The sequence below is a fragment of the Pezoporus flaviventris genome, unplaced genomic scaffold, assembly GCF_033815535.1.
Source record: "Pezoporus flaviventris isolate CSIRO_AGI_PZ_B2104156 unplaced genomic scaffold, CSIRO_AGI_Pfla_v1 ptg000083l, whole genome shotgun sequence".
NCBI classification, from domain to species: Eukaryota; Metazoa; Chordata; class Aves; order Psittaciformes; family Psittacidae; genus Pezoporus; species Pezoporus flaviventris.
This window is the reverse complement of record NW_026892631.1, coordinates 12,851,551-12,878,656: the sequence shown is the minus strand read 5'-3', so window position 1 is coordinate 12,878,656 and position 27,106 is coordinate 12,851,551. Positions and strand designations below refer to the sequence as shown.

At 42.5% G+C, this 27,106-nt stretch overlaps 1 protein-coding gene across 2 annotated transcripts in view; it reads right to left on the bottom strand.

Moving 5' to 3' along the window:
- The window catches only part of PTPN14 (protein tyrosine phosphatase non-receptor type 14), a 121,287-nt gene that overhangs the window by 21,810 nt on the left and 72,371 nt on the right, over nt 1-27,106 (bottom strand). For both annotated transcript variants that reach the window (XM_061475421.1, XM_061475420.1), the window contains exons 4-11: nt 17,086-17,183; nt 14,827-14,894; nt 12,118-12,188; nt 10,307-10,394; nt 7,434-7,522; nt 5,725-5,812; nt 4,951-5,033; nt 2,688-2,745 (exon numbers count right to left, since the gene is read on the bottom strand). In XM_061475421.1, the coding sequence (XP_061331405.1) occupies nt 2,688-2,745; nt 4,951-5,033; nt 5,725-5,812; nt 7,434-7,522; nt 10,307-10,394; nt 12,118-12,188; nt 14,827-14,894; nt 17,086-17,183 (643 nt within the window). The remainder of the gene's footprint in view (nt 1-2,687; nt 2,746-4,950; nt 5,034-5,724; nt 5,813-7,433; nt 7,523-10,306; nt 10,395-12,117; nt 12,189-14,826; nt 14,895-17,085; nt 17,184-27,106) is intronic.

Below are 27,106 nucleotides of genomic sequence, written 5' to 3'. Positions count from 1 at the left end.
AATGACTTCTGAGGGGAGAAACCCTACTCTCACTGAACAAACTGGGCCAAGGAGCCTGCTGCTGATATTCCAGGCTAAGCTCTGCTACTTGGGTTAAACCAAGATGCTGGGAAGTCTAACAAATGGGGAGCAGAGGAAAAATGCAAGGAAGAAGTGACTCCTACTGGGAATGTATAGCTCTGGAGCAGACAGTTTTCTTTGTGATAGATGTTATGGAAGATAACTGCAAGAAATTAAGGATTATTCCTCCCCCCTCCCCTTTTCTATTCTGGAGGCCCATCTGCCTCGGAACAGGAGAAGCTTGAGGTCTGCAGAACATCAATACCCAAATTAAAGATCACTTGGGGTTTTTATTATATTCAGATCTCCTACACTGAGGAGGTTTGGCTGGAAATCCAGCAACACTGGGTGGCCTGACAGGCAAAAGAAACAGCATAAAATGGGTTTAAAGTAACAGATAAAATACAGGTTCACCATGATGCCAAAACCATATAAAGGGTTTTAACCTGAAAGTAATGAACATGATCCTCAGTGAAGTGGCAGAGCCTCACCCTTAAGATTCCACTTCACTTCCCGTTTATGGCTACTGATTTATTACCATGCAAGACAAATGAATAGGCAGGTATATAAAGGTATGTACAGTGCAGACAACAGTCAGGAGGCCTTTTTTTTTCCCCTTTCCTTCTCCCCAAAGAGAACTGTTCCAACAAGTTAACAAAACAATTATGGAAAGAAGCAGTTGAAAGTTCAATGTGAAGGGTTAGCAGCACAGTTCGTTTTTCACTGATGAGTGTTCCTCCTCTTGGTCTTCCTGAGGCTGGGTTTTAAACCCAAACCTTGCTGCATGCTTATGTTCAAACCATAAAGAGGCTGCAGGATTTGCTTCTTCCTTGGAAAAGGAGATGTCTACTTTCCATATCTAATACAGAGGGCAGCTCTCTCCTTCCCCTTATCATATCCCTGAGGCCATAGCATGAGCATGCAAAGAACATTTGGTTTCGTCATCTTCAGTCTTGCAGAGGCATCTCTAGGGGCCAAACTAGCAGATACAAAACCCACTGTAAATATGCCTCAGAGAACATGACACACAAGCTGTGTATTGCATTCGTGACACCTTAGAGACATGCTAAGAACGAAAGCACAAAGAAATCTGGAGCCAGCTACAACAGCTTTCCTGCCCAATGGCTGGGAAACACAGCATGCAGCTTTTAGCTATAACGGGCCATATAAAAACACACAGGGAAACAGCCTGTGCTGCAATCTGCAAAGATAAAGTTATCCTAGTGTCGGTACCTGCTTAAGCTTAATTTGGGAACATCTTCAACAAGCTGTAGCCACACTGTGGGGGCACACCAAGGAAACATTCCTGCCCACACTAGCTTTCTACCATACAGCAATAGGCTAATGGGATTACCACTGGGAAGGTCTACAAAGCAGGTATAATCTATATCACACACGGACACTTGCAACCTGCATATAGATAATATTGCTCTCGACGGAATCAGCAGTGCTGTTCATTGAAATCTTTCTTATTTGAATCTGTTTTATTAAAAACTTATTTAATGGACTCTGAATTGCTGACATACACTAGATGTTAAGACTGGATGCAAACCAGTGTCCTTAGAACTGACCGGGGAGGGGCGGGGGAATACTCTCACAGACTTTTTTGGTGAAGACTTCAGGAACGAGTTACCCAGCTTTGTCAGATTTATAGCATCGTCCATACAAAGACAGGCTGAGAAAGTTGGGGCTGTTCAGCCTGGAGAAGAGAAGCTGTGTGAAGACCTCAGAGCAGCTTCCAGTGTCTGAAGGGGGCTACAAGGGTGCTGGAGAGGGACTCTTCATCAGGGACTGCAGCGACAGGACAAGGGGTGATGGGTTCAAACTGAAACAGGGCAAGTTCAGGTTACATCTAAGGCAGAAGTTCATTACTGTGAAGGTGGTGAGGGGCTGGCACAGGGTTGCCCAGAGAAGTGGTAAATGCTCGATCCCTGGCAGGGTTCAAGGCCCAGCTGGACAGAGCCTTGGGCAACATGATCTTAGTGTGAGGTGTTCCTGCCCATGGCAGGGCTTGGAACTGGATGATCTTAAGGTCCTTTCCAACCCAAACCATTTTGATGGTATCTATGGAGACCCGTTAAACAGAAACAAATATAGCTTAAGAAAAATCCTAAATCACACTCCTGTACTGATTATAATAGTTTTACTTTAAAGCACAATAACTTCACACAGAAAATAGGTTTTTAACCCAAGAGGTTAGTAAATTGTAAGCAGACTTCATACAAAAACATGAGGAATGGAGGAAACATGAAATGAGGAGCTGTAAAATTATCTCATGACTAGGTTTGATGGATACAGCACAAGACACTTCCAATTCTTTTTAGGTAACTATTTTCTCTACCTATTGAGGTCACCTCAATCCAGTAGAAACGATGTTCAGCTTCTGCAGGGCAACTAAAAATATAATGCCTTGAAGATTGTAGTTTTTAATACTCAGTGCTGGTATTATCCAGTTAAATTAATCAACCTGAGCAGCCACACCTTTGCAACTCATTCCAATCACATTGCCAACAAGAATAATGGTATCATGTGCTTATTTGAAATCTGGAAGGTATTCCATCTTACACAATGCCCCATCCCATTAGAAATGGTACAGGTATTCACAGAGCCCCCACCGTGGCACATACCAAGGATGATCTACTCCAAGTGGGCCGTCGTCGGATAGGGGGAGGAGAACTTGATTGTCTGTGGGAGAGAAAGGAAAGAGAGATACTAGAAACTACCATATTTCAATTGAGATCCAAGAATGAATGGGAGAAACAAGGGATGAAGAATTTTTATGTACTGCTCATTAATGAGATTGAAAATAATGAAGAAATGAAAAGAATTCCAGTTCTTCTCTAAATACAGGAAGTATTCCAGTTCCAAAATACACATGCCTTCTGTTCATTATCCTATTTGGCTAACTTGGAAACACAAGAAAAACTGGCTTAAAAATTAATCAAACGAGTCTCTTAAGCAACAAAAAGTGAACACAGGCACAGTCTCAGGTGACTTAAGGTGAACATTAAAGCAACAACTATCGGATGAAAGTCATAGCAATCACTTCAAAGCAATGCCCACAGATCAGGAAGGGGAAAAAGCAATTGGTTAGGTAAAACTAGCAGAAGCATATACAATGTTAGAGTAGCCAGGTGTAGTGGAAGCATCAAGGAGTGTAGGAGGAAATACAAAATGAGGAAGGGAAAGAAACAAGGTGAAGGAGGCAGAAATATAGTGCTTACGTGAAGAGAGGAAAGGTGGGATTTGTCCTCTTACAGTTTCTGATCTAGTGAATGATGTTATGTGCTATTAGAGGAAATGCACACAGGAAAACAAACAACTATCATTTACACACAGAGAGCAGGAAAATTACATGGCTAGAAAACACACATTGGCATATGCTGCCATCAGTGTCTGTGGCTCTAACACAGAAGCTGATACCATATGAGACTGTGGTAAGGAGAGCAATTCTAATGGCAAAAATACATTTACACTCCAGTTATTTCACTCAGTGCCCTCATAGGGTTCCCTATCTTTACGAGTCCAACTGTTTGTAAGTTGGATATGAAACTGCTACACACACCCCGCTCATGGCACCCATGTACTTATGGCTCAGTGTTTAGTAATAAACATGACCAAAACCTATTGCTTCTTCAGTCTGGATTATGAACGGTGACAGAACCATCCTCTCCTGCTGACCCCAGTGTGCAGCTTCAAAGGGGAAATATTCCAAGATGACAAACTATGGGATTCTGTGTTCTTTCTTGACTGTCACAAGGGGAGACAATCAGGAGCTCTAAAACCTGAAATGCCTGATACTTTGCTAAGAAATGTCTTTTCTGGTCTCCCACTCCCCTCCCAAGAACTGTAAGCACCACCTGAAATCAAATCAACATCTGTAAGCGAAAAGATCAGCTCATTGGTCTCTACATTACTCTGACTCACTGTATGCTAACACAATGCGTGCCTATGTAACGTTAGAAAGTTAGACTTTCAGATCTTCCCTTCATCATTTTGGCTTTATTTTCCAACAGATGGCATCACCCAGTTGAACAGATGGGATGTCCAGCTCTTAACTAGAGCTGTTGATAGAGATGAGGCTTCTTCATATCTTTCCAGCTAACTGAACTGGGAAGGTTCTGCAAGGAATTCACGTTCTCATTGCTATACAAACCCCGTGCACCATGAAAATTCCTCAAAACTCTGAACCTCTAACAGCTAAATTTATCCCAAATTACAATTGCTGCGTGCTAGTATAAAGGAAGCATCCTCAGCTTCCAGGCTTCTAACCTGTAAGTAAAGCCTCACCAATTCCTCCTTCAGTTAGAGTGAATCCACCTGCATGAGAGGACTAGCTCAAGGCCAAATTCTTTAGTAAGTGCCCAAAGTAGAGCCTAAAGGAGACTTCGGGTTCAGATTTACAGTCTCTGCATCTTTGTGCTCGTATGGCTACATGGATTAATGTTCCCACGTGTCTGTTTGGCACATATAAGCAGCAGATAAATTATACTGCCCAAATTAGAAGATGACAACCTGTGTTTTCCACCACCCTTCGCTGCTAGATGGGTAGTGCATCTGCTACTGTAATTCACACTCTAACTTATGTCGCCTTTCACTCCAGTTTATCCTAATACTCTGGGTTACTAATGGCAGAGATCAAGGCCTTTAATTCAAGACCCCCTGTCAGCTCTGGCTGCTTGGGGAGCATCACGCCTTGCAAGGCTCAGAATGAAACTTCGTTCCCAATTGTCTGCTCTTGCTGGTGGTTAAAACAAAGCAAGAAAAAAAAAGGGAAAGGGGAAAGAAATAACTGACACAAGTGACTAGAAAAAACCCCAGATATGCCAAAACTCAGCTTGGTTTCAAAGCAGGATATCAGCAAACAGCTCTGAAGAAAAGAGTACTCACTCTGTGCAGATTTTGTTCTGTTTATAAAACTTGTGTCTTGCTGCAAACAGCCGTGAAATATATTTGGCATTTTCAAGATCATCCTTTAAACACAAGAGAAAAATGGGAGAAAGAAAACGTAATCATTCATTTTGTTATTCTTACCAAGAAGTAACAAAAAGGAGGTTTACACATCCAATTGCAATAAGGCTTGGTAAGGTCCATCAGGTACAGAATCTGGATGCCAAGAACATGTCTAGTGCCCTCAAGAGCATTCAAGGCATTGAATTACTGAAATACAGTCGCATGCCTTTACATGCTGCCACTTCAATGCTAAGTCACAGCGGGAGGGGAGGAGGGACAACAACAAGAAATGGCTCAAGCCTGCTGGTCCAGTTTCTATCCTGGCCTTGGCTCAGGGAGATGTGTTTTAAATAGCACTGAACAGCACTGCCCTCTGAGTTCCAGTATGTGCATGCATGGCACCTTATGCCCAGTTTCAACCAGCGCTCATGCTGCTATATTTATGCCAGCATGAAAGCGTGGCACTGTGGATGTTTCATCCAACAAGCACTTCAGTTTCTTGCAGACTTCCCAGCACAGTATCCTTCAGGATTCTTGGAAGAGAATACAAATACTGGGAGCTCAATGAAGTCCATTTCACTGTCTGCATAAACTGTGAGCTTGGGCAGAGAGGGGTTAAGGTGAGTGAGCCCCTTTGGCAAAGGGTAATTTTAAAGGTTTCTTTTTTATTCAAGTAGCTTTCTGATTACACCGATTAGATCTTTTCCTTACTGTGTGAAAGAGCACATTCTCTTCTTTGTTGATCAACTCTAGAACAATGGAAGACTTGTTATGTGCTATATTCCCAATGTCATTCCACCTGTAGAGTAAAAAAACGCAGTAGAGTTTGCCAACACATACATTCAAATGTTTCACAAACACATTAAGAATCCCTTAGTCAACATGAGCTTCATTTGATGGGAAAGCTTTTCAGCAGCTGTTTGGTGAAGAAACATGGCCAGGAAAATAAAGGAAGTCATGCTCTGATAAAAGGAGAAATAGATATTCACCTTTTAACCCAAACCAGGAGAGCCCAAAACCCTCTTTAGAAACACCAATTTGAAGACTCACAGTAGCAGATACATTGAAAACACATGAATGCTAAGCATTTTACTGAACTGTGGCTTGTTTGAGCTGATTGATTTTAGCCATGTGTAATGGAAATGACTATTCAATGGTACCATTCCTCTCCAAATGCTGTTTCTAACGTGCTCCAGTGCCAGTTCTTCCTGAAGAAGGTTAAGCTGACAACACGGTTACGTAGGCTATGCATACCATGTTAATACTCTGGTTTTTATGTGTGCAATCTTTGTTGGTTCTTTCTTTTTTTTCTTCTCCAAGTAATTGTCAGGTTACCCAAGATCAGAGTTATAATCTTCTTACAAAGAGCTGACAGACATTCACCTACATTGCATGCAATCCATGGGGATGGAAAGGACTTGTTTGTTCTGTTTGCAGCATGCATTCCTCTTCATGTCATGGCAGGATGCTCGAAGTGCATGTTTCCAGAGAGTAAGGCTCCCTGCCTTACTATTATGCTACAACTATCATTTCTACACGGAAAGAAACTTCTTGGGTTTGTCACCTGGCACAGCTCAAGGATCATTTATTTTCTTCTTAAAAAGAAGAAAAGCCTGCGGAAAAGGGAGCCCTAACGTTTCGGATGAAAGCCCTTTGAAGGCACAACCCACTCCAGCTGAAGTCTGACACAAGCCTTGCTACTCACTAAAAATTAGCACACCTCATAACCCACATATTTTTGGCTACACAATGTTCATAGTCTAATAACAGGCAGCAGCGGAAATCCACTTCAAGTTAACACCACCAGTAATGGAAATACCCACCAGAACAGCAGCAAAGTAGAATGAGTGAAACCCCTGCCTCCCTGGAACCATAGACGCTTCTAGCAACACTTTTATACACAACAAACATTTATTAGAAGCAACAAACCCACAAAAGGGAGTGAATGGAAAGACTGAAATGATTCTTCATAACCAAACCAGCAGAACAAATAAACAAGTGACACAGCCAGGAGTTTTAAACATGCACGATGAGGAAGTCCAGGGGTTTGTAGTGGGGCACCTACATGAGACAACCAGATCTGCAGACAGGTTGAATGCCCAGGATGCCGTGAGGTTTAACAGATTTGCATTCAGAAGCAGACATAAAGGGAAGAAAATAAAAGGGATCAAAGCCTTGTAAGTAGAACAAGACACGTGACAGAAAACTACATCTTTCTTGCTGTCAAACCCATTCACAGACATCAGCAATTATATTTTATCACATCTCTTACAGCCAAGAGGCCAATCCTGAAAACAGCGAGGTGACTGCTCCTCAGTTAGAGCATTGGCACTATTGAAGTCACACATGCAAGGGAAAAAACCCACGCATGGAGCTCTGAAAAGAAACTCACTTTACTTATAGAAGACCCTAGTTTTTACCTGTAGATCACAGTTGTCCTTCCAATTCTGTTTTTTATGAAGATTCCCATGAAGAAAATACCCAGGTGTATGTCATTTCCATGATTATCCTGCAGAGGAAAGATAATATATTTAGCTTCATAAAGAAACTGGCAAATGCATGCTACCAAACCGAAACCCTTCTTCAGGATGGCTGCAGGACTAACCCTTCACTAACCTGTATACTGCTGCCTGATCAGACTGTGATTTTTTGTTCTTTCAAAGCAATGGGCACTTCACTGGATTCACTCTGTTGATTAGTGAGGACAAAGGCTAACCAAGCCCAAGGTTCTCCTCTATCAACCACTACACACACCACAAACTGGCACTGATTGTATAAAACCCCACATTCCCTAGCATTGTGATGACAGCTGTCTAGAGGCTGTATGACCACGAAAAGCACTAAGTCCTCTTTCACATTCACAGTGTTTCTCCAGTCATCTGTTAAAACATGCAGAGATTTCAGAAAACCACACCTGGAGATGGAATTCCTTTCAAAAGTGATACCCTTCATGCTTCCTCCTTTAAGTACTCCTTGTTCACAGCATGTCACCCTAAAAGTACTTGTATCACTATACAGATACCTCCTCCTTACCCCCCCCCCCCATTATTGGGTTAAATATTCACCTGTATGTACCACAAGGTCAACTGCTCTTATATTGTTTTTGAGAGGTTCTGTTGGTTTTGTACCACCCATGTCTCCTTGTGGGCGCCTGTTTGAAATCAGTGCTCTCCTGTTCCATTTTGCAATCAGCTGTTTCCTTAAAACCATGCTATTTCTTTATAGCACCAAAAGCTTAATGCTGTTGACAAAGATTTTTCTACATTTATCAACAGAACCACCACCAGCCACCGCCCCCCCCAGCTGCATATATGGTAATTGGTTCACGTGTTAAAGTGGGACATAAAAATCATGCTAACATGGTGTGGTTAAAAAGAATGGGTAGAAAAAAGGTCATGAGAGAAGTTAATGCACTATACTTGAGCAAATTCTAGAAACCATTGGGTGCTCCTGCATTTTAACTGATAGATTAGATCTGTTCTCCTGGCCTTGCTGTACTTGATCCCCACAAGGCAACAGCAGAGTATCTGCACCTGTATCTAAGTGTTAGGCCTTTGCAAACAAATGATGGATGCCAGTTTTCTAGCCCTTGCCTATGCACTGATTCCCAGTGCTGCACACACCAGCATTCTTACACATGCACTACAAGTCCTAGAGGTCCTATGGCTGACAGTCTTCAGTTTAGTCTGATTAAAGGAGTGCATGTTCCTCTACCTTGTTCCAGAGGCAGCTTAAGAAGGCAAAGAGAGTGGGAAAATGTATGTATTTGTACACGTATAAATACACACCCATGCACGTCTCTTCTCTCAGATTAACAAATGATAGGACAAGAGGAAACGGCCTCAAGCTGCCCCAGGGCAGGTTTAGATGGAACTGAGGAACAATTCCTTCCCAAAGGGTGCTCAGGCATTGGAACAGGCTGCCCAGGGCAGGGCTGGAGTCACTGTCCCTGCAGGTGTTCACTCACCGTGTAGCCAAGGGCCTTATATTACACAGTTTAGTGGTGGCCTTGGCAGTGCTGGGGAATGGCTGGATTTGATGACCTTAAAGGTCTTTTCCAACTTGGTTGATTCTGTGATTCTATGGGTATACAAATATTTATATAGAAAGAAAAACATGTTTCTAGCAGCAGTTTCTCACAGGAACAAAAGAGGAATCATTCATTTTCCCCTTTATACACTGTTCTAGCTGCCTACAAGGCCAGCATGCTGCTCTTTGCAAAACTGCAGGAAGGTGTTACCCTTCTATCAGAGTACCCAGTCTCTTACTACATTACTGACATGCAGTAATATCTAATGACAATTCTAACACAGAAACTCTCTGAAGAAACTCTAGAATAAGAGAGGTAAGAGAAACTCTCTCTTGCTCATCTTACTGACATGCAATAATATCTGATGACAATTCCACACAGAAACTTTGGCATCATATAGCATTAATCTGAATTAATTTGAGGAAAACATGGATTTCATTCATTGGCAATAAACATTCCATAATTTTCATTGTTGGGTAAAAAGGCTTTTTTGCCATTGAGCTCCTCCCCTTCAGGCCAACTCTGAGATGGAGAAAGGATCAATTCTGACTTCAGCAGAACAGGGTTGTTGTTTGGTGTGGCATTTTGGTTTGCTTTTAAATTCCAAGTCATCTTTAACTGGCAGGAGAACTGCCTGCAGCCCACCACTTCTGCTGGCTGGGTTGGTGTGCAAAGAGACATGGGTCATGTTTGTACCAACAGCTTTCAGTTTCTCAGCACAACTTGGTGGCACGTGCTCCATGAGGCCAGGCAGCCCATCCATGGCAGACAGGCGCTTCCAGGGAAGCAAAAGTGGCAAACACAAAACAATCCCCCCCCTCCCCACTTTTAAATGTGTGGAGGACTTGTGTGCACATGTAAGAAACTAGGAAAAGGGGAAGTTAATACTTGGTAAACAGCAACTTAGAAAGACAAGAGATGTTCTCATCTTCCCAGCCTGTTAAAGACAACCAGAGCTGAGATTCACCTCCTCAGACAGCACTCAGAGAAACAAGGAGCATCTCTGCTTCCCAAGTGAGCAGCCCCAGCACACAGCAACCTCTTCTGTGAAAAGGATCTTGGTGAAGAGAAGTAACACTACAGGCCTAAGGTACCCTCATGCTGCAATGTCCATTCAAACCACCAGCAGTCATTTCACCTTCCAGAACAGTCAAGCAAGTCCTGGCTCTTTTGGATAAACACAACTTGCATGTATTCCAAAGGAAGCTGCGGACTTCTGCATCGTTTGATTCAGAGGTTCCTTTATAATATCCACTAACATACCTTCACAGGGAAAATTTCCTGTCCAAACCCATCAAGGCGTTCCACTTCACTGATGTACATAAGCTCAGCCTCTGCTGCTGTAATGCCACTGCAATTAGAGTAACAAAAGGCAACAAACGGTTCAATGTTACATGCACACAAAAAACACTAGAGAAAGAATGGGAGGTTCACAAACCCACTTTGGAGATGGTGCCTAGAAAAGCACCACACAAAACCGGCTTTTCACATTCGGATCAGAAAGAAGAGGACTTGTACTCGATGTTGCTCAGGTAAGGTACAAAGCACAGTTCAAATTACAGGAGAAACAAACTGAACTGATCATGTTACTCAGTTTCTTCAGCACACATCAAATATTTTCCATGCTTTATTAAAACACTGGGCCATTGCATCAGGTTATGTCTAGTTTTGGACAGCCAGTTTGAGCCATATGGGTCCTAATTTGCATACATAGTACATATACCCATTGAAGTTTCTTAAAATGACTTAAAAGGGAAGACCTACATTTTCAAGTCCAAAACACAGGCACTAAATCCAAATATTGAGCAGAATCTCTTTCGCAATAGGAGAACAAAGTGGGCGAAAGCTTCTACACACGTGTCTACACACGCTCTTGTCACAGCTCAGGAATTCAGACAGATTTCAGTTCTCAAAAGCAGGTCAGAATAGACTGCAAGTTGCTCCAAAAGAAAGCCACTATTAGCGTACCTCCTCGTTGCTCCTCACCATAGCTTAGGAACAGAAATATAGGAACCAGAGAAATACTTGGGAGAAAGAGGGGACAGAAAGGAGGTGGAATGTGATCTACCTGCTGAAGTGAGGATAAGTATGTGTCCTTTGTGTTAGGGAAATAGCACTAAAGAGCACAGCAGGGGAGAGAAATCTTTCCTTTCAAGTCTGGGAGTTACCCAAGATCACACACACAGCCCATGGCAGAAAGAGCAGAACAGAACCAGGCTTGCTCCTGGCCAGCTTGGAAGCTAACTCCTTGGTTTCATCAAAGGTCCAAGCTTGCATTGAAACTAAGACTGAGAACTCATACTCAGAGACTCCTATTTTCCTCATTACAACCTTTTTGTCATACAATAGGGAGTGCTGCACCCTCCACATAATACTCCCGTTGCGTTTCATGTAATAAAGCTTGACATGTAAATGCATAAGCTAACACAAGAGCCTATTTCCAGTGAAGTACAGGCACTGCATTTGATTAAGAACAGCATTCTAGAGGCTCAAATCCTTCCACCACCAAAACACTTAGATGACACAAAAGAAGCCTGCTTACAAAGGTGTTTGTGCTGCAGCACTAATACATCCATCCCCTCCTAGCCTAATTCTCAACTAATTATTAACACCATATTGTATCTTTTCCACAATGAGACTTAAAACCCAACTGCTGTTATTTTCTTTTCCATTCCACTGAGAGCATGTTTCCCCCCTCTCTCTGGAATGAGAGAAAACCCTGCCAGACCTTCAGTTTCCCCCTGATTTAAGTCACAGTGTCTTTCACTAGGAGGATTTACACAAAACCAAGAAGAGAAAGGAGTCTACTCCCTAGTGCAAGTAGTGTTACACAGGCTTATTAAACCTTATGGTGCAGGTGCTTGTTTATTTGGGATTAAGTTCCTTAGCCATGTTGTGTTCACAAGAGGCTGATAATCTTTTGCAATAGACTAATTAGAAACCTCAATGAGACACAGCATAATAGTAACACGAAGACAGGCTAGTTTGCTCCTGCCAGAAAAACACAGGGAAGAAGGGAAGTACCAGGAGAATGATGACAACGAATAATCCAAACCTTAACACGTCAAACTTACCTGTGAGTTCGGTGCTCCTGAGCAACCTTTTGAGTCAACTCCTCCAAGACAGCTTCATCCTGGGTCCAATCCTGTAAGGATATGAAGCAGCATCAAAAAGTCATCCAAAGAGAAGGACGACAAAATGCGAATCAGGAACTATGACAGATGTTTCAGGATCGTTTCCTGTTCGTGCTCTTCCAGGTCTTTCAGAGACAGAGACCCTATCGCCAGCTGTACTGAAAATTCAGAGCAGGGATGCTGAAACCATGCAAGGAGAACACAAGAGTCTGATTTCTTTTATGTCTTTTAGGGGGAGGATAAAAAGATACTGTTGAAAATAAGGTTAAGATATTTATTATTCCAAAATAGAGAGCACAGACAAGGAATTTTTCCCTGGATAAGGACCAAACAAGTCTTTAAAACCACTTGGAAGTCTACAAATTAGTATCTACCTTTTAAGCCAGGCCAAAATTAACGCACAGACCATGGAAAATGGAGTCATGGGTATTGTAGTCCTGCAGGTACCCCTTAATCTCCATGAAATCCCCACTGAGTTTTGCTACCTCTTCAATCTGTAACAAAATCTACTTTACGTTTGCAACGCGCTTCTGAGCAGACTTTTTTCTCTCCTGCGAATTTAATTCTATGTAGTAGCAACAATTCAGACATAACTGGGAGCAGGTTAAGAAAGGAAACGTGCTCATAAATTCAAGGCCAAGAAAAAACCCAAAGGAAGCCGAGAAGCTTTCTTGCAAAACCTCAAAGTTCTTCTTTTTGCATTTAAAAGCCTTAAGGCTGCACATACGGTACTGAAATCCACTGCCTGCCTCTTGCCCATTGGGGCCCTCCTCTCTCCTATTTGCTTCTGCCACACAAAAATGTGAAAGGGGTAGCATGCTAATGAAAAATGGCAATGGTACATGCCTCTGCACAGCTACACACCTGTGGGGTGTACTGTGTACATAACTTTGCTCTTTTCCCTGCTCAAGAAATGCCATTTGACACACATTGGAGCCTCGCAAGATCAAACAGTACAAATGTAGCTGCCCCTCCCCTCACCTACCAGCTCGCTTCACTAATGAATTTATAGCAGCGCTCTCGTTGGAGGCTCTTTCTGCGCCCGAGATTCACCCAAATCCTCCCACTTGCTTCAGGACTAGTTTATATCTGCAGCACTTAGCAACAGTCACTGAACTTGCAGTGAAATATTTACTATTACGTTACCCACTCCTCCCAGGAAGAGCAAAGACAAGGCAGTTAGAGAACGTCTAGAGAAAGAGTTGGCTTAAGAGCAGGCTTCTGAAGACTGTAGATCTTTGCTGATCTCGTTGAATTCAGCAGCAGCTGAATAGAAAATAGTATCAATGTATTGAAAAAGCTTTGCAGAAGTTCAGTAATTTACAAAGTGACAGCTTAACAACACATTTCTCCGTCTGCATTCCCAGCCGTCCTTCCCACTTAGGCTATCGAACACAACTTCCTAAGTCATCAACTACACACGAGTTCATCAATTGCTTATCAATAGATAAAGGATGCCTACCAAAGGAATCCTGCTCCACCAGTCAGGCTAACACATTTCTTGTGAAAGGTCAATACTGAAGCCACATTCTAGCTAGACAAGGCATAATCCACGCTCTATACATTCCTTAATTTCCCTTCTTCCTGCTGACTGTTTTCCAGGTGGCACTGAATTCTATCAGCTCAAAATTGCACTTTCTCCTCATGATACTGTTGCTGTCACCTTTTTAGACTCAAGAATGGACTATCTGCTGCAGCTCTTGTACAAACAGTGCTGGTAAATGGGAAGAAATGCTTCGGGAAGTGCCTTTCTCAAGCCTGCAAATTACAACGAGATGAATCATTCTCCCTTTACCGCTCCACTAATTGCGGAGGGAAACCAGATGCCTTCACTTGTAGGCAGCTACACTCGGGGCATGGGAACTCCACCCCACCTCCAGACTTTTCTTCCAGTTACAAAGAATTCCATGATCTTTTCCATTTTATGAAACTTACACTCAGGAGTCGTGCTGATGGATTTGTTCCTCTAGGATAAAGTCAGCCTTAACCTCAGCAGGCTTTTATTTTTCCCTAAATTCTCCTCTAACCCATTATAACAGAGAAGTTCGATGTTATGGTTTGCAAGTGCTTGGCATTTGTCAGTACAAACTAACATCATTAGTGACCTAAACCACCTCCCTCAGGATTCAAGTTATTTGCTAGTTTCCAATGGAAGTTTAAAACAAATATACAGTACAGTCCTTAGAGAGCATTTTGAGAAGACCTAATTCATGCTTCACTTCAGTCTAATAGTCAGGTGATGTAAATCCACATTCTCTCGAGGGAGGGCTGTATGATTTGTCCTGTGACACATTTACTACACCAGCAGCCCTCATATCCCTTTCATTACACCATGTTACTCGTATTGTAGTACTGTTAATATAGACCTTTTTTAACAGCTACACATTCTTTTTTGATTCAAGAAGTCTGCTTGTTGACACCTATGGCTAGTAGAGGCGTAACTGGAAAGGGACTAAAAAGGGGCTGAGTTTCCATAGCACATATTCATTCAGATACAATCAAGTATATTGCAGGTTTGGGGCAGCAAAGATTTTTTCCACTATTAATGGTTCAGAGCTGGTGCTTTTACTCTGTTATCAACAAACCCCTCTGCGAGGCATGGAGAAATCTTTTGTCAAAGACCCCAAAAGACGGGGATAAGGAACTCACCATAGGAAACAAGACGTATTCCCGCAGGAAGTCGTGAGATTCAAACTGATCATAGTCTCCAAAATCCGCTGGAAAAACAAAATAACACAATTACTCATTTTAGTACTTTTACTTAACACATGTTAAGACCGCACTCAACCTTTGCACAGATGCTTCATTTCAAGTGGGCGAGTTCTCTCTGAAGCCACAACCTAGAACAAAGATTTCTGCTTGCATTTCAGCTTTTAACATGGTGGTCTGAAAATAATAGTGTTATTACCAGAGATCAAATAACAGCCAACAAGTAATTTCTCCCTTTTGATCCGTAATATTATGACCATTTGCAATGCTTAACCATCAGCAGGGCAGGATTTTCTGTAGCCTTTGTGCACTAATACCACTATCTAACAAGGCTGGGATTGCTCAGCCTCTTGAAAAACGGTGCACACTTCTGCTTCCCCAGCTTTTCCAGTCCTGACCAGGCAAAAACTAACCTGCCTCTGGTACAATTCTACATACCTGTACAAAAGCTGCTTAGTTTTACAGCATAGGGGCTAAAGTCCTCTTGACAACTGTATTAAAAATGGCCAACAACCAACATAGTTTGGGGGGGCAGAGGAAGGAAGGTCTTACCCTTCTGCAATCAATGTAACAGTACAGGAACAGTGCCAGTCTAATCTTTCTACTTGCTTTTCTACTTCTAAATCTCTTGAAGAGGTACTTGTCTCCATGCTCACACTCCTATGTTGGGCTGAGGATTCTTGTCTAAATATCCTTGAAACTGTGGAGTTTTGAAAACGCTTCCTAAAGGCTAAACTGCATTAAAAATTACAAACCAAAACCTGCATGTATCTATCTGTTAAATACACAACAGCTTGTATCAAAAGAATACCTTGCCAGGAGGTTCTTATTTTATGTTAGTTGAACTGGATCAAACACCATCTACGAGATTCTCATATAATAGAAGTTGGAAACCCCCACCATAAATCACATTATCTAAACATTCTTTCAAAGCTTCGAGACAATTTCACGTATTGCAGGATGCCAAAAATGCAGTTTCATTTTGTTTTCACCTCAGAGTTATGTTTTAACATAAACAGAAAGAGCTCCAAATGGACATGAAACAGAGCCTGTAAGTTTAAAAGAAAGAAGTATTTCACCTATCTTCAGTTGCATCACATGCAAAGGACAAAGGGAGTAATACAAGGTCAGGAATAAAGCAAACAAGATTAGTTGCAGCGTTCTGATGCAACGGGCTCTGAAATATAAGAGATTATGTAGAAGTTTCAGAATCACAGTGATTACTTCAAACTGACCACAAAGACTGACTCACTCTCAAAGTCAGCAAAAAGCTCCAAAAAACCCACAGGGCCAGTGAAACATACTCATCCCAAACTTACACACTGGAAAACATCATTTACTTAAACTGCAAGGTTTGGTATTGAATCTAATACGTAGATCTCCCTTTATTAAAAGAACATTTCAGGATGTGACAAGAAACATTTTTTCTTCAATTTTTAACTAAGGTACAAAAATGGAATTTCTACTACTCTAAGATCATATCAGCATTACTCTCCATTGAGCCTTTAATTTTTAAGAATCTGATCTTCATGTTTGCTATTTACTTCCCCCTTCCCCCCCATTAGAGGATACGCCCAGAGCATGATCACTGAAACTCTACTTTTCAGTCTATGACTGACTGACTAAGGTATTCTCCAAATACAGGGCTTCTTCCTCTGCCCATACACATTCTACGATCCCACTTTTATTGATGTCCTTAGGATGCTCAGAATAAAAATCACATTGTAAGAAGTAGTTTATTACTATTTTATAACTCACAGAACCATTATGGTCATGTGTTCTTTCGTATTTCAGATAGCACTATACAGCAAAACAAGTTTTTAATTAAAGGCAAAATTAAAGCTGCTGCTCTGCTCTTTGATGTAATTACATTTCAAACCAGAGAACATAAAGCAAATTCATTACTGCAAAGTGTTCCGTGGTTGGGGTTCGAAGAACTGGAGCTTTGTTCAGATTCACTTACATGGATTTTTAGACATAGGAAAGCTGCACACTGTGATGTGGTCCAGCATTCCCTCCCTGAGGGTGTGTTTCGTCGACAGCAGTCCACCTATGCACTCTTAAATCGATAGAAAACCCAGCTGTTGTGAGTAGGAGTAATACGAGGCCTTAGCTAGTGCCCACTCAACATATAAAACATACACAACAAACCAAAAATGCCAGTGTTGGAAAAGGGGCTATCAGGTCATGCCATCTTACCTTGCACTGCCAAACCAGCTAGTCGAATTCCCTGCTCCAATGAAGAAAGCAACCGGCCATCAAGAACATCCTTTTTCACTTGTAGGTAATACTGGTATCTACAAACAAACACAAACAGCACAAATGAGAACATCTACATCTTTGTACATTTTCTAAGCACAGAGACAGCTGAAAGTAAGAAAAGCACCCCCACAGACAGGTCAGGCTGTTAAAACAGCAGTTTGCTCCTGGCTTTGGATGTTCCACATTACCAGAACAAATCAATATGATCCCTACAATGGGTGCAATGCTTCCAGGTGGTTGAAAAGGAAAGGAAGAAGTTCTGATTTGCGTTCCCTAGTCCACATAGGAGACATTTTGCTGGGACTACCTCCTCCATCAGTCTTGTAGAGGTTACCAAGAACCATGCAATCACCAATACAAAAAGCAGCTGTTCCATATTTCTTTTAATTGGTTTTGCTCCAGTGTCACCACTTGATAGAAGAAACACAATTTTAGCAATATACTTTAGCCTACTGACACCACTCGAACTATGGCCCATATAAAAGCTTTTTTTAGTTGGCCCTTTGCATCTGTGAGGACAATTCAGACACACAAATCAAGCAAAACCAGCTTCTAATATCTGCAATAACCAGTCACAAGAAAACTATGTCAATTTTAACCACAGCAACAGGACTTGCACGTTTCACCTTACATTTGCAATAGAGTGGATTAAGGCAAACAATAAGCTTTCCACAAAAAGGCTTAACAAGTTACTGTCCCCATCCATGCATCCCTCCCACTCACTGAACTGGACCAGACCCACAGCAGAGCTGGCTAAAGCACCAGGGATAGGTACCAGCCCCTCTGGCATATCAGGTCTAGTGGAGACAGCTTTGTTATATAGTTGAGTAACAGTGATGTAATGCTCTCGCATCCATCACCTTAAACTTTTGGTGCAGATGTATGCAACCTGCCCCAACACAGATGAAACACAGTTCCGTGGCAGCCAACATGCATCCTCATCTGGTCTGAGCCCAAAGGTAGAAGTATTGTACCAGTGCAGCCACACTTCATGCATGCACACAGCCCCACGCACCCAACCAATAGCTGAACCAGCTGGCTATAGTTTGAACCTTTGGGAATAGCAAAGAAACTATTCCGGTCTGATCTTTGAGTGAAAATCACCTTCCCAATAGGAAAGAACTAGATGATCTTAGGGTCCTTTCCAACCCTAACTGTTCTATGATTCTATGCAGCATCACCCACGTTACAGGGACCATGCTGCCTTAACTATGCCCACAAATGTTACTCTTTAATTCTGCGTGGAGCTGTTAGAAAAAGATAATGTCATTTAAAAGGCTTCAATTTGGCTTTCGCATGGCCTAACAAAGATTAAAACTTCAGGGGATTTTAAACTCTGATGAAGGCAGTGCAGCCAGCGCATGCCTTCTCAGCCTGGGCCCTATGCTTCAGCCCCAAGTTTCACACTTGCTCTGTCCAAGAGACAAATCAGGTTGTTTCCACTTCCTCGCAACGCCTAAATCCCAGTTCATACAAACTTGACATAAGCTGCTTTGTCACGTTGCAGGTGAACAAGTGTTTGCTGAATCCGGTCTTCAACACTTGTAATGCCAAAAGCAGGTTATTTATCTTAATGCTACATACACATGCACGAGTTACATATCCTAGTCCAGCAGAACTAAAGTAAAATCTGCATCTGCCATAAAGTTAGAGCTATTGTTAAAACCCCACAAAGTTAAGAGGCTACATGAAAACCACAACTAGGTAAAATCTTACAATGACATCCTAGTCAAGTCTGTCACCAGCTTCAGTGGAGCCATGATTTCAACCAAATTGCCATAAAGGTATAGATAAGCCATAAAAAGGCAGCATCAGCAAAAGTATGTCCGTGAGTTACTACAGCATAAAATACCACAACCAAGACTTTCAAAAGAAACATTGATGTGGGCTTCAGTTGCACTTTGAGCTGCCAGTGCTTTAGAGAAACTGTTTTCAGACAGCAGACATAGAACCATAGAATCAACTAGGCTGGAAAGACCAACAGCACCCACTTTACAGGGAAGATGCCCACTGACTGGTGTTTCACCCTGACCGTCAGAAACAGGTCACATTTAAAAGTCTTTACAGGAATATTCTACATCATTATAGTACAACATTGCATTTACTAACACTGGGGCAGAATAAAAGTTTAGGATTCATTCTATATTGTATATGCAAATTGACATGCAGTAAGAGTTTAAAATACGTATATAATTCGTGATCTGACATTAACTAATATATCCATCAGGAAAAACCTCCTGGAGGACGTTTACACCTTTAACAGGCAAATGTACTGAAAAGCAATCACCTGCTATGGCTCTGACACCTTTGTTAATGGAAGTGCCAAGGTAAAGTGAAGGAGAACATGGTAGAAACCTATGGTGTGTACCAGCCTCATCCTTCCCCTGGAATGACAGTGACAAGGGTCACAGAATCAGAGAATCGTTAGGGTTGGAAAGGACCTCAAGATCATCCAGTTCCAACCCCCCTGCCATGTGCAGGGACACCTCACACTAAATCATATCACCCAAGGCTCTGTCCAACCTGGCCTTGAACACCACCAGGGATGGAGCATTCACAGCTTCCCTGGGCAACCCATTCCAGTGCCTCACCATCCTTACAATAAAGAATTTCTTCCTTATATCCAATCTAAACTTCCCCTGTTTAACCCATTACCCCTTGTCCTATCACTACAGCCCCTGATGAAGAGTCCCTCTCCAGCATCCTTGTTGCCCACTTCAGACACTGGAAGCTGCTCTGAGGTCTCCACACAGCCTTCTATTCTCCAGACTGAACAGCCCCAACTTCCTCAGCCTGTCTTCATACGAGAGGTGCTCCAGTCCCCTGATCGTCCTCGTGGCCTCCTCTGGACTTGTTCCAACAGTTCCATGTCCTTTTTATGTTGAGGACACCAGAACTGCACACAATACTCCAGGTGAGGTCTCACAAGAGCAGAGCAGAAGGGCAGGATCACCTCCTCCGACCTGCTGGTCACGCTCCTTTTGATGCGGCCCAGGATACAGTTGGCTTTCTGGGCTGCAAGCGCTCACTGAAGTCGGATCATGTTCATTTTCTCATCGACCAACACCCCCAAGTCCTTCTCCAGAGGGCTGCTCTGAATCACTTCTTTGCCCAACCTGTAGCTGTGCCTGGGGTTGCCCCAGCCCAGGTGTCACTATGTGAGCTGAGACTGCTCTTTGTTCGCTTGGGTTGCAAAAGTAGATCTATAATTTGAGGGAAATCAAACATTCTACAAATGCTTCAGCTATAGATTCACTAAGGAAAGCAGTTCCAGAACAGCAGATAAAAGCATGTTTCATAAGCCTCCTATTAGGTGGTTTAGTTGGGGAAGCATATGGAAACTGAACAGAAGTTTGCAATCTGCACCCCCAAATAAGAAAAGACAAGAAATTCAAAATTAAGACTTATAAAGCTTTAATCACAGAGCCACTGTGGCATACTAGGGGCAGAAGAGATACCGCCATAACCAAGTGGTCTGAGAGCTGAAATCTCTCACCTTCATTGCCCGTTTTGGCTTAAACATCTTTTGCAGAACGGTTGCATACTCAATACAATAAAGGCTACTATACTTTGCCAGCCTGTAGCCAATTCCAAGGGGAATGGGAGTGGACAAGTCTGAACAAAGCCATAATTATATCATTTCCCAAAACTCTTTTTAGCCAATATAGAAAACACTAAAAGTATATTTGCTCCACCCCTGGCAGTGTTCAAGGCCAGGTTGGACAAAGCCTTGGGTGAGATGGTTTAGTGTGAGGCGTCCCTGCCCATGGCAGGGGGGCTGGAACTGGATGATCTTAAGGTCCTTTCCAACCCTAACTATTCTATGATTCTATATTTGCTTCTATTGCATAAAAAAGTGTACTTTTTGTAAACTAAATAAGCTTCAAATGGACAACCTGGAGACAACATCTGAAATTCAGAATAAACACCTGAATTTTAGCAATCCATGCTATTTGGGTTCTTTTCCCTCTAGCATACTGCTAGCAAGCAGGAGATAAAGGTACTGGTTTAACATTTAATTCCAACACCCAGATTCAGACTCAGCCACAGCTGTGTAAATGTAGAGAAACTCCCATTTGCCCATATAATTGCACACAGACCTCCCAGGATCAGGATTCCTATTTGTTCTCCTGTCACCTCAAATTGAAGAACATGGGTGTTCGTATTGCGGCACTGAATTCATTGTACCCTGCCCTGTACCTTGTCTGATGTATAACCTCTGCTGCTGTTCTAGATATACAGAAAATAACTCAATTTTACTGATTTCTGTTCTTTTCAATGACCACTGTTTCAGGTACCACAAGCCACGTAGAACCTGGCCTGATCAATATTAGAAGCAAGATCTTTGCAGAGAAATTAAAGGATCATAGAATCATAGAATAGTTAAGGTTGGAAAGGACCTTAAGGTCATCTAGTTCCAACCCCCTGCCATGGGCAGGGACACCTCGCACTAAACCATATCACCCAAAGCCTCGTCCAACCTGGTCTTGAACACTGCCAGGGATGGAGCATTCACAACCTCCCTGGGCAACCCATTCCAGTGCCTCACCACCCTAACAGGAAAGAATTTCCTCCTTATATCCAATCTAAACTTCCCCTGTTGAAGTTTTAACCCGTTACCCCTTGTCCTATCACTACAGTCCCTAACGAAGAGTCCCTCTTCAGCATCCCTATAGGCCCCCTTCAGATACTGGAAGGCTGCTATGAGATTTACAAAAGGAAACTATGAGTTAGTCGTGCAGAGTAACTGAACTAGTGCCCTGCATCTTCACATTGTTCCTACTGGTGACTTCCACGGAGAGCTAACAAGGCAAATACTTCATTAATAATTACTCCATATTATCAGGCCCACCAGCATTAGTAACCAAGCAGCATCCAACTGCGATAAGCTCTTAAGCAAAGCTCTTCCCTGTGAGGATGCTGAGGTGCTGGCACAGGGTGCCCAGAGAAGCTGTGGCTGCCCCATCCCTGGCAGTGTTCAAGGCCAGGTTGGACGGGGCTTGGAGCAATCTGCTCCAGTGGAAGGTGTCCCTGCCCGTGGCAGGGCGTTGGAACTGGATGAGCTTTAAGGTCCCTTCAACACAAACCACTCTATGGTATTTCATACACATACATAGATCTATATACAAAAAGGTGACAGGATCAGTCAGTAAGGATCAATACTGTTTGACTGCTGTACTGTGATCGGTCTGCATTATTTTCCCTTGGTTTTACTTTCCCTCTCTGTACATCAGGGACAGGAAGGGTTTGGAACAGTCTCATTATCTCTCGTGCAGCAGGAAACACTGAAACTTCTCTCTTAAATCAATCAGTTTTTCTGGCAACTTCAAGCCAGTTTGAACAATTACATTCCAGTTTCAATACCAACAAATCTTTACCTTGAGTATATGTGAAAAGAAACAAAGCACTACAAAACACGTATGAGTTACCCAAGAGGTACAACTCTTTTAAAATCATGCCTAATGATGCAATTACTGGCATGACTAACTTTTTTACAACTCATTAGGCACCCTTTTGGCATCAAGCCTATCTATTGGATAACTGCATAGCTATGTAGTTTAACTTCTTCTCTGGCGGAAAAGAGAACTGATTTACGGGTTTTTAAGGCTCAAAGGAGAAGCAGATTGGCCCACAAGTGGTTTAGCTCCAGACTTTCAGCTCTTTTCCAACTTTAAAAACACACTGCCATTAGACTACAACATGATCTTCTAAAATTAGGAACGCAATCAAAATCTCACTAAATCACAGCAACAGTCCAACAGCTCACTTGGGTTTATCTTAGTATGATAACATACTGCTGAGCAGAGATGCTGCAATGTGCACTCCTGCAATGGTCTACCCACAGGGGAAGCAGTTTCTCCAGAACAGAGGCCGTTTATCACTTAGGAAAATTACTTTAAGCATTAGCTTTGATATTGATGTGTCCATTGTTCATCTCACACCTTAAAACCTGCCATGATTTTGACTTTGATACTATTTAGCAACAGGAATCTACAGATACTGATATGCTACCTTTTAAAGAGAAACCCATTTGTAAACACAGGGGTTTTCATTTTTTCTCAGCCTTTAAAGTTAGATGAGCCAATGGCTCAGCTATTCAATGGCAAAGCAACTAATGGATAATGGCCAAAAGGTTATTTATTACGTATTTGAGATAATCATAATATTTAATTCTGGTTGCTTTTCTGAGAAAACGGTACCTTAAATACTATTAATGATCATTAGCTTCATTTTATAAGTCAAGTATCCGCGTAAATGGCTGGTGAAGTTACTTGTGCAAAGACAAGCAGGAAACTAAGGCAGGGTTGGGAGATCTAGGTTTTGTTCCCATGTCCCAATCCAAAGTTCTACTTACTCAATGGGGCTTATTTCATGTGGATCATTCAATATACTGCAATAAAACCAACTGCAACCTTAGACTGGATTTTATATGGCAAGAAAGGCAGGCAGGCAGACAAGACTGGTCTTTTCAGATACAACATCCAGTGTATTGGCAAAAACGGTGTTATGATTTCTGGGCTTGAGCATGCTGAAACACATTTTAGATGCAAGGATTCAATCAGCACATCTTAATCTAAAGGCACTTTAAAAGAAGAGCATATGCATTGGTGATGTCACCGTCAGTAACGCAGCGCTAAAGCCCTGTCTCTGCCATTGTAAAAGATGCAGATGGCGTTGATAAAGAGAACATCTCCAGCTTACTCCTCTGGAATTTCATTACCCTTTCTCCCAGCAGAAGCCTGATGTTTCTCAGTACTAGACAACAGCCATTTATCTGGGATTTGTGGTAGAACATAAAAAGCAACGGCTGGGCTTTCACTACTATAGGGTAATATTTTTGGAAGGGTATTATTGAGAACGAGTCTACCACACCCTTTTACAGACCTTCAGAAGGATCAGCAGACTTGCCAGGAAAAAAAGGGAAGGAGATGAAAGAGCCTTTGTCACGCATGCAGGAGGAAATTCCTTCAGAGGCTCAAACTGTCAATGCCAATAGTAAAAACACAGTGATAGCAGTTTCTAGGGTAGGAACTCCTTGATCATAACAACCTTATAAGGTAGGTCAAGGTTAGCTTCAGGTAACTGAGAAGTGAGGTTGTTCAAAAGCAGAACCCAACTGCCTACAGCCTGGTGTCCTTTGGCTGCTGGATGGAAAACATACCCGAAACTAAAAATAAAATAAATGGAATACATGGAAAGATGTGTCATCCCTTTTCCCCTTCCTAATGAGACAGAACAATGCTGGGTTAGCATCATTTCCACACGCAGGACAGATCAAAATACACTTCATATCACCTACATCCACATCACTTGATCTCTTTAAAAGCAACAGTTTATAGCTGAAGGGAAGCAAAGAGGATTGTCTAAACAGGCTTGCTTCATAGTCACTTTCCATTTATTTTGATACACAATTAGCGAGCATAAGGATAAATCATACACAGCACTGATGGTGCCTTCCTCTCTGAGCTGTAACGAGGCACACAATGAAACCACATCTGACCAGTGAAGTTCCTGCCAAAGGCCAATGTCTTCCAAAGGTTAAGGTCCAGCTACGAAGGCAACCCCTGGCTAAGGATACTAGAAAACAGGAGAACCTTTGTGCACCTAAAACCAGTCTGATGAGAATTTTGCACTGCTTAGCTGCTCTTTACCACCTCTGTTTCATCAGTTTACTCCTACAAGGTTGGCTGTTCACATGCATTCCCTGAAAGGCAGTCCATTATAATTTCAGATTTCCACCAACATATATGCTTTGCAATCTGACATGGGATTGTTTAGGAAGGTAACACACACTTTACAGCCTCTCCTATATAAACAGCTGCTTGCAGCATAGCCTGCTATCAAGTGTTGTGCCTCTTTGGTGTCCAGCGTGAACTAGATGGCTAGTGAAACCCTTCGACAACAGCCTCACAGGGCACTCTCCTTGGGAGTGACAGCCAGAGCCTGGATTGTAAAGAAGTGCTCCGAGAGTGTTTTTGTGCTCCTGCCATTCCTGATGGGCCACAAGCACGGACACGCACCCAGGCCTTGCTGCAGCCCACAGACATGACATAAGCCTTCGAAACCACGCGCTGCTCCTCCCGTGAGAGCCTTCGCCGGCAGATGCAGCTTTACAATAGCCACCAATGTCTCGATGTTTAAAAAGGAACCCCCCCAACCACAGCAGGTCCGTCCTCTGTGCTTGCACTTTTTGTTAAGTCTGTTATACTTTCTGGATCCTCCAAGTTCAAATAAACCCACAAACACAAAGTTAAACCTGAAATCAAAAGGCCAGTAATGGCATGCTTTAGCAAGAAAGGAAGGCATGCCACAACCTGATCCCCATTTTCTGCCCTTGAACTCTTGAATTAATTATAACAAATTACAGGGAGCCCCACTACAATTTATAAGCACAATAAACTCCCTTACAACCACCTATAATTTTATCAGAGTTAATCCAAATACCCGAAGAATTATACAGTACAGAACTTCAACATGCCTTTTGGAGTGAAAAAATACATGGGGGAAGCGATATTCTCTTGTCTTCCAAGCCCTTTGTCTCAAAGGCCATGTTTGGTCTCTGCAAGCTGGAGTCCGGCAAAGCCAGGCCCTGGGGACACCACCAGAGCATTCATCTTTATGAAAGGCTGGAGTGGGATTGCAAAAGTAAAGCAAACCAATCAAAATCGTATCATATGGAGAAGAATAATCTGTATTTTAGTGTTTTCAGCTGAAAAGCAACATTCACTGCAAGCACAATGCTGCACAGAAACACTAGAATAAAACATTTGGGAATGGAGAGTTTGTTAGCCGTGCATCCTTGAAAAAAAGCCATGTGTCCATCTGGTTTGGGTTTTAAGCACATGCTAAAAGTGTTATTGTTCAACATGGCAATCCTATTGCCTTCAGACTGCTTGCACAGTTAAGCTTAAATACAGGCTCAACTACGGGCTCGTGTGCCCTGAAGTGAGCAAAACTCTTGCATTTGGCTCCAGAGAGCCAAAGGCTACAATACAGGAGACTATTCTTTCTTATGAGCTTTGCTTTCTTTTTTGAGCATTAAAACAATAAGGTAGGACTGAGCCAGGCAGGTGAACTGCAGCAATGCCACATACTGCTTTTCATACATAGGTCTTAAATGCCATAAAGGACAATGAGTGTTCTCATCTGCCATCCCACTGCCAGAAGAGATTAAAAACCCACAAACTGCAGTCAGAAAAGAGGGCCCCGAGGAAGGATATAACTTCCCTTAATGGTGGTAACGCTGGAACTCAACCCAGATTGCCTCTTCATCAGTAGAGTCCACGGGTCAAACGGGTATCAAAGCCTATGAGAAAAATCCCTCTTGCTAAAACTTCCTTCGGCTTTTTTGTGCAGTCTGTGAGAAAAAAATGCCAGCAAAGTCTCACACAACTCCTGCCTTCACCATCACCTTCCTGCTAACATGGGCTCCCCCATTCGCACGCAGGCTCCCAGGGCTTTTTCTCCTCACCTTGGGCACACACATAGCTCTGGTGCAGGACTCTTGAGTTGCCAGGGCTTTTAAATGCAAAGCATCATCTGTCTCGACAGCAAGATCAGAGGGACAACACTACAGAGCACCACTCTGAGTCCCTCTGTGGAGTGGTTCTACTAGCCATCACCCCTCCTTTGGTGAATGACAAAACATGGGCTCCACCTATGAACAGGAGCTCCAACCACATATAGGCTTCACCTATATATATGTATAACATGACATGGCTTGCAGCCTACATGTCTTTTCCCACAATTAGTCACATCCCCTTCACATCAGGTCTCATGCTCAGAGAGCAATGAATGCCCCTAGATCACTGGATGGCATAAAAGTAATGGCAGCTGTGAAGATCCATCCTCACAAAGATGCAGAAATGGAAAAAAAATAAGCCATGGTTATGTATGCTGAAGGGTACTGAACCTCATGGGGAAGAGAAGCACAAATATCCTTGTTGGTCTTTCCTGA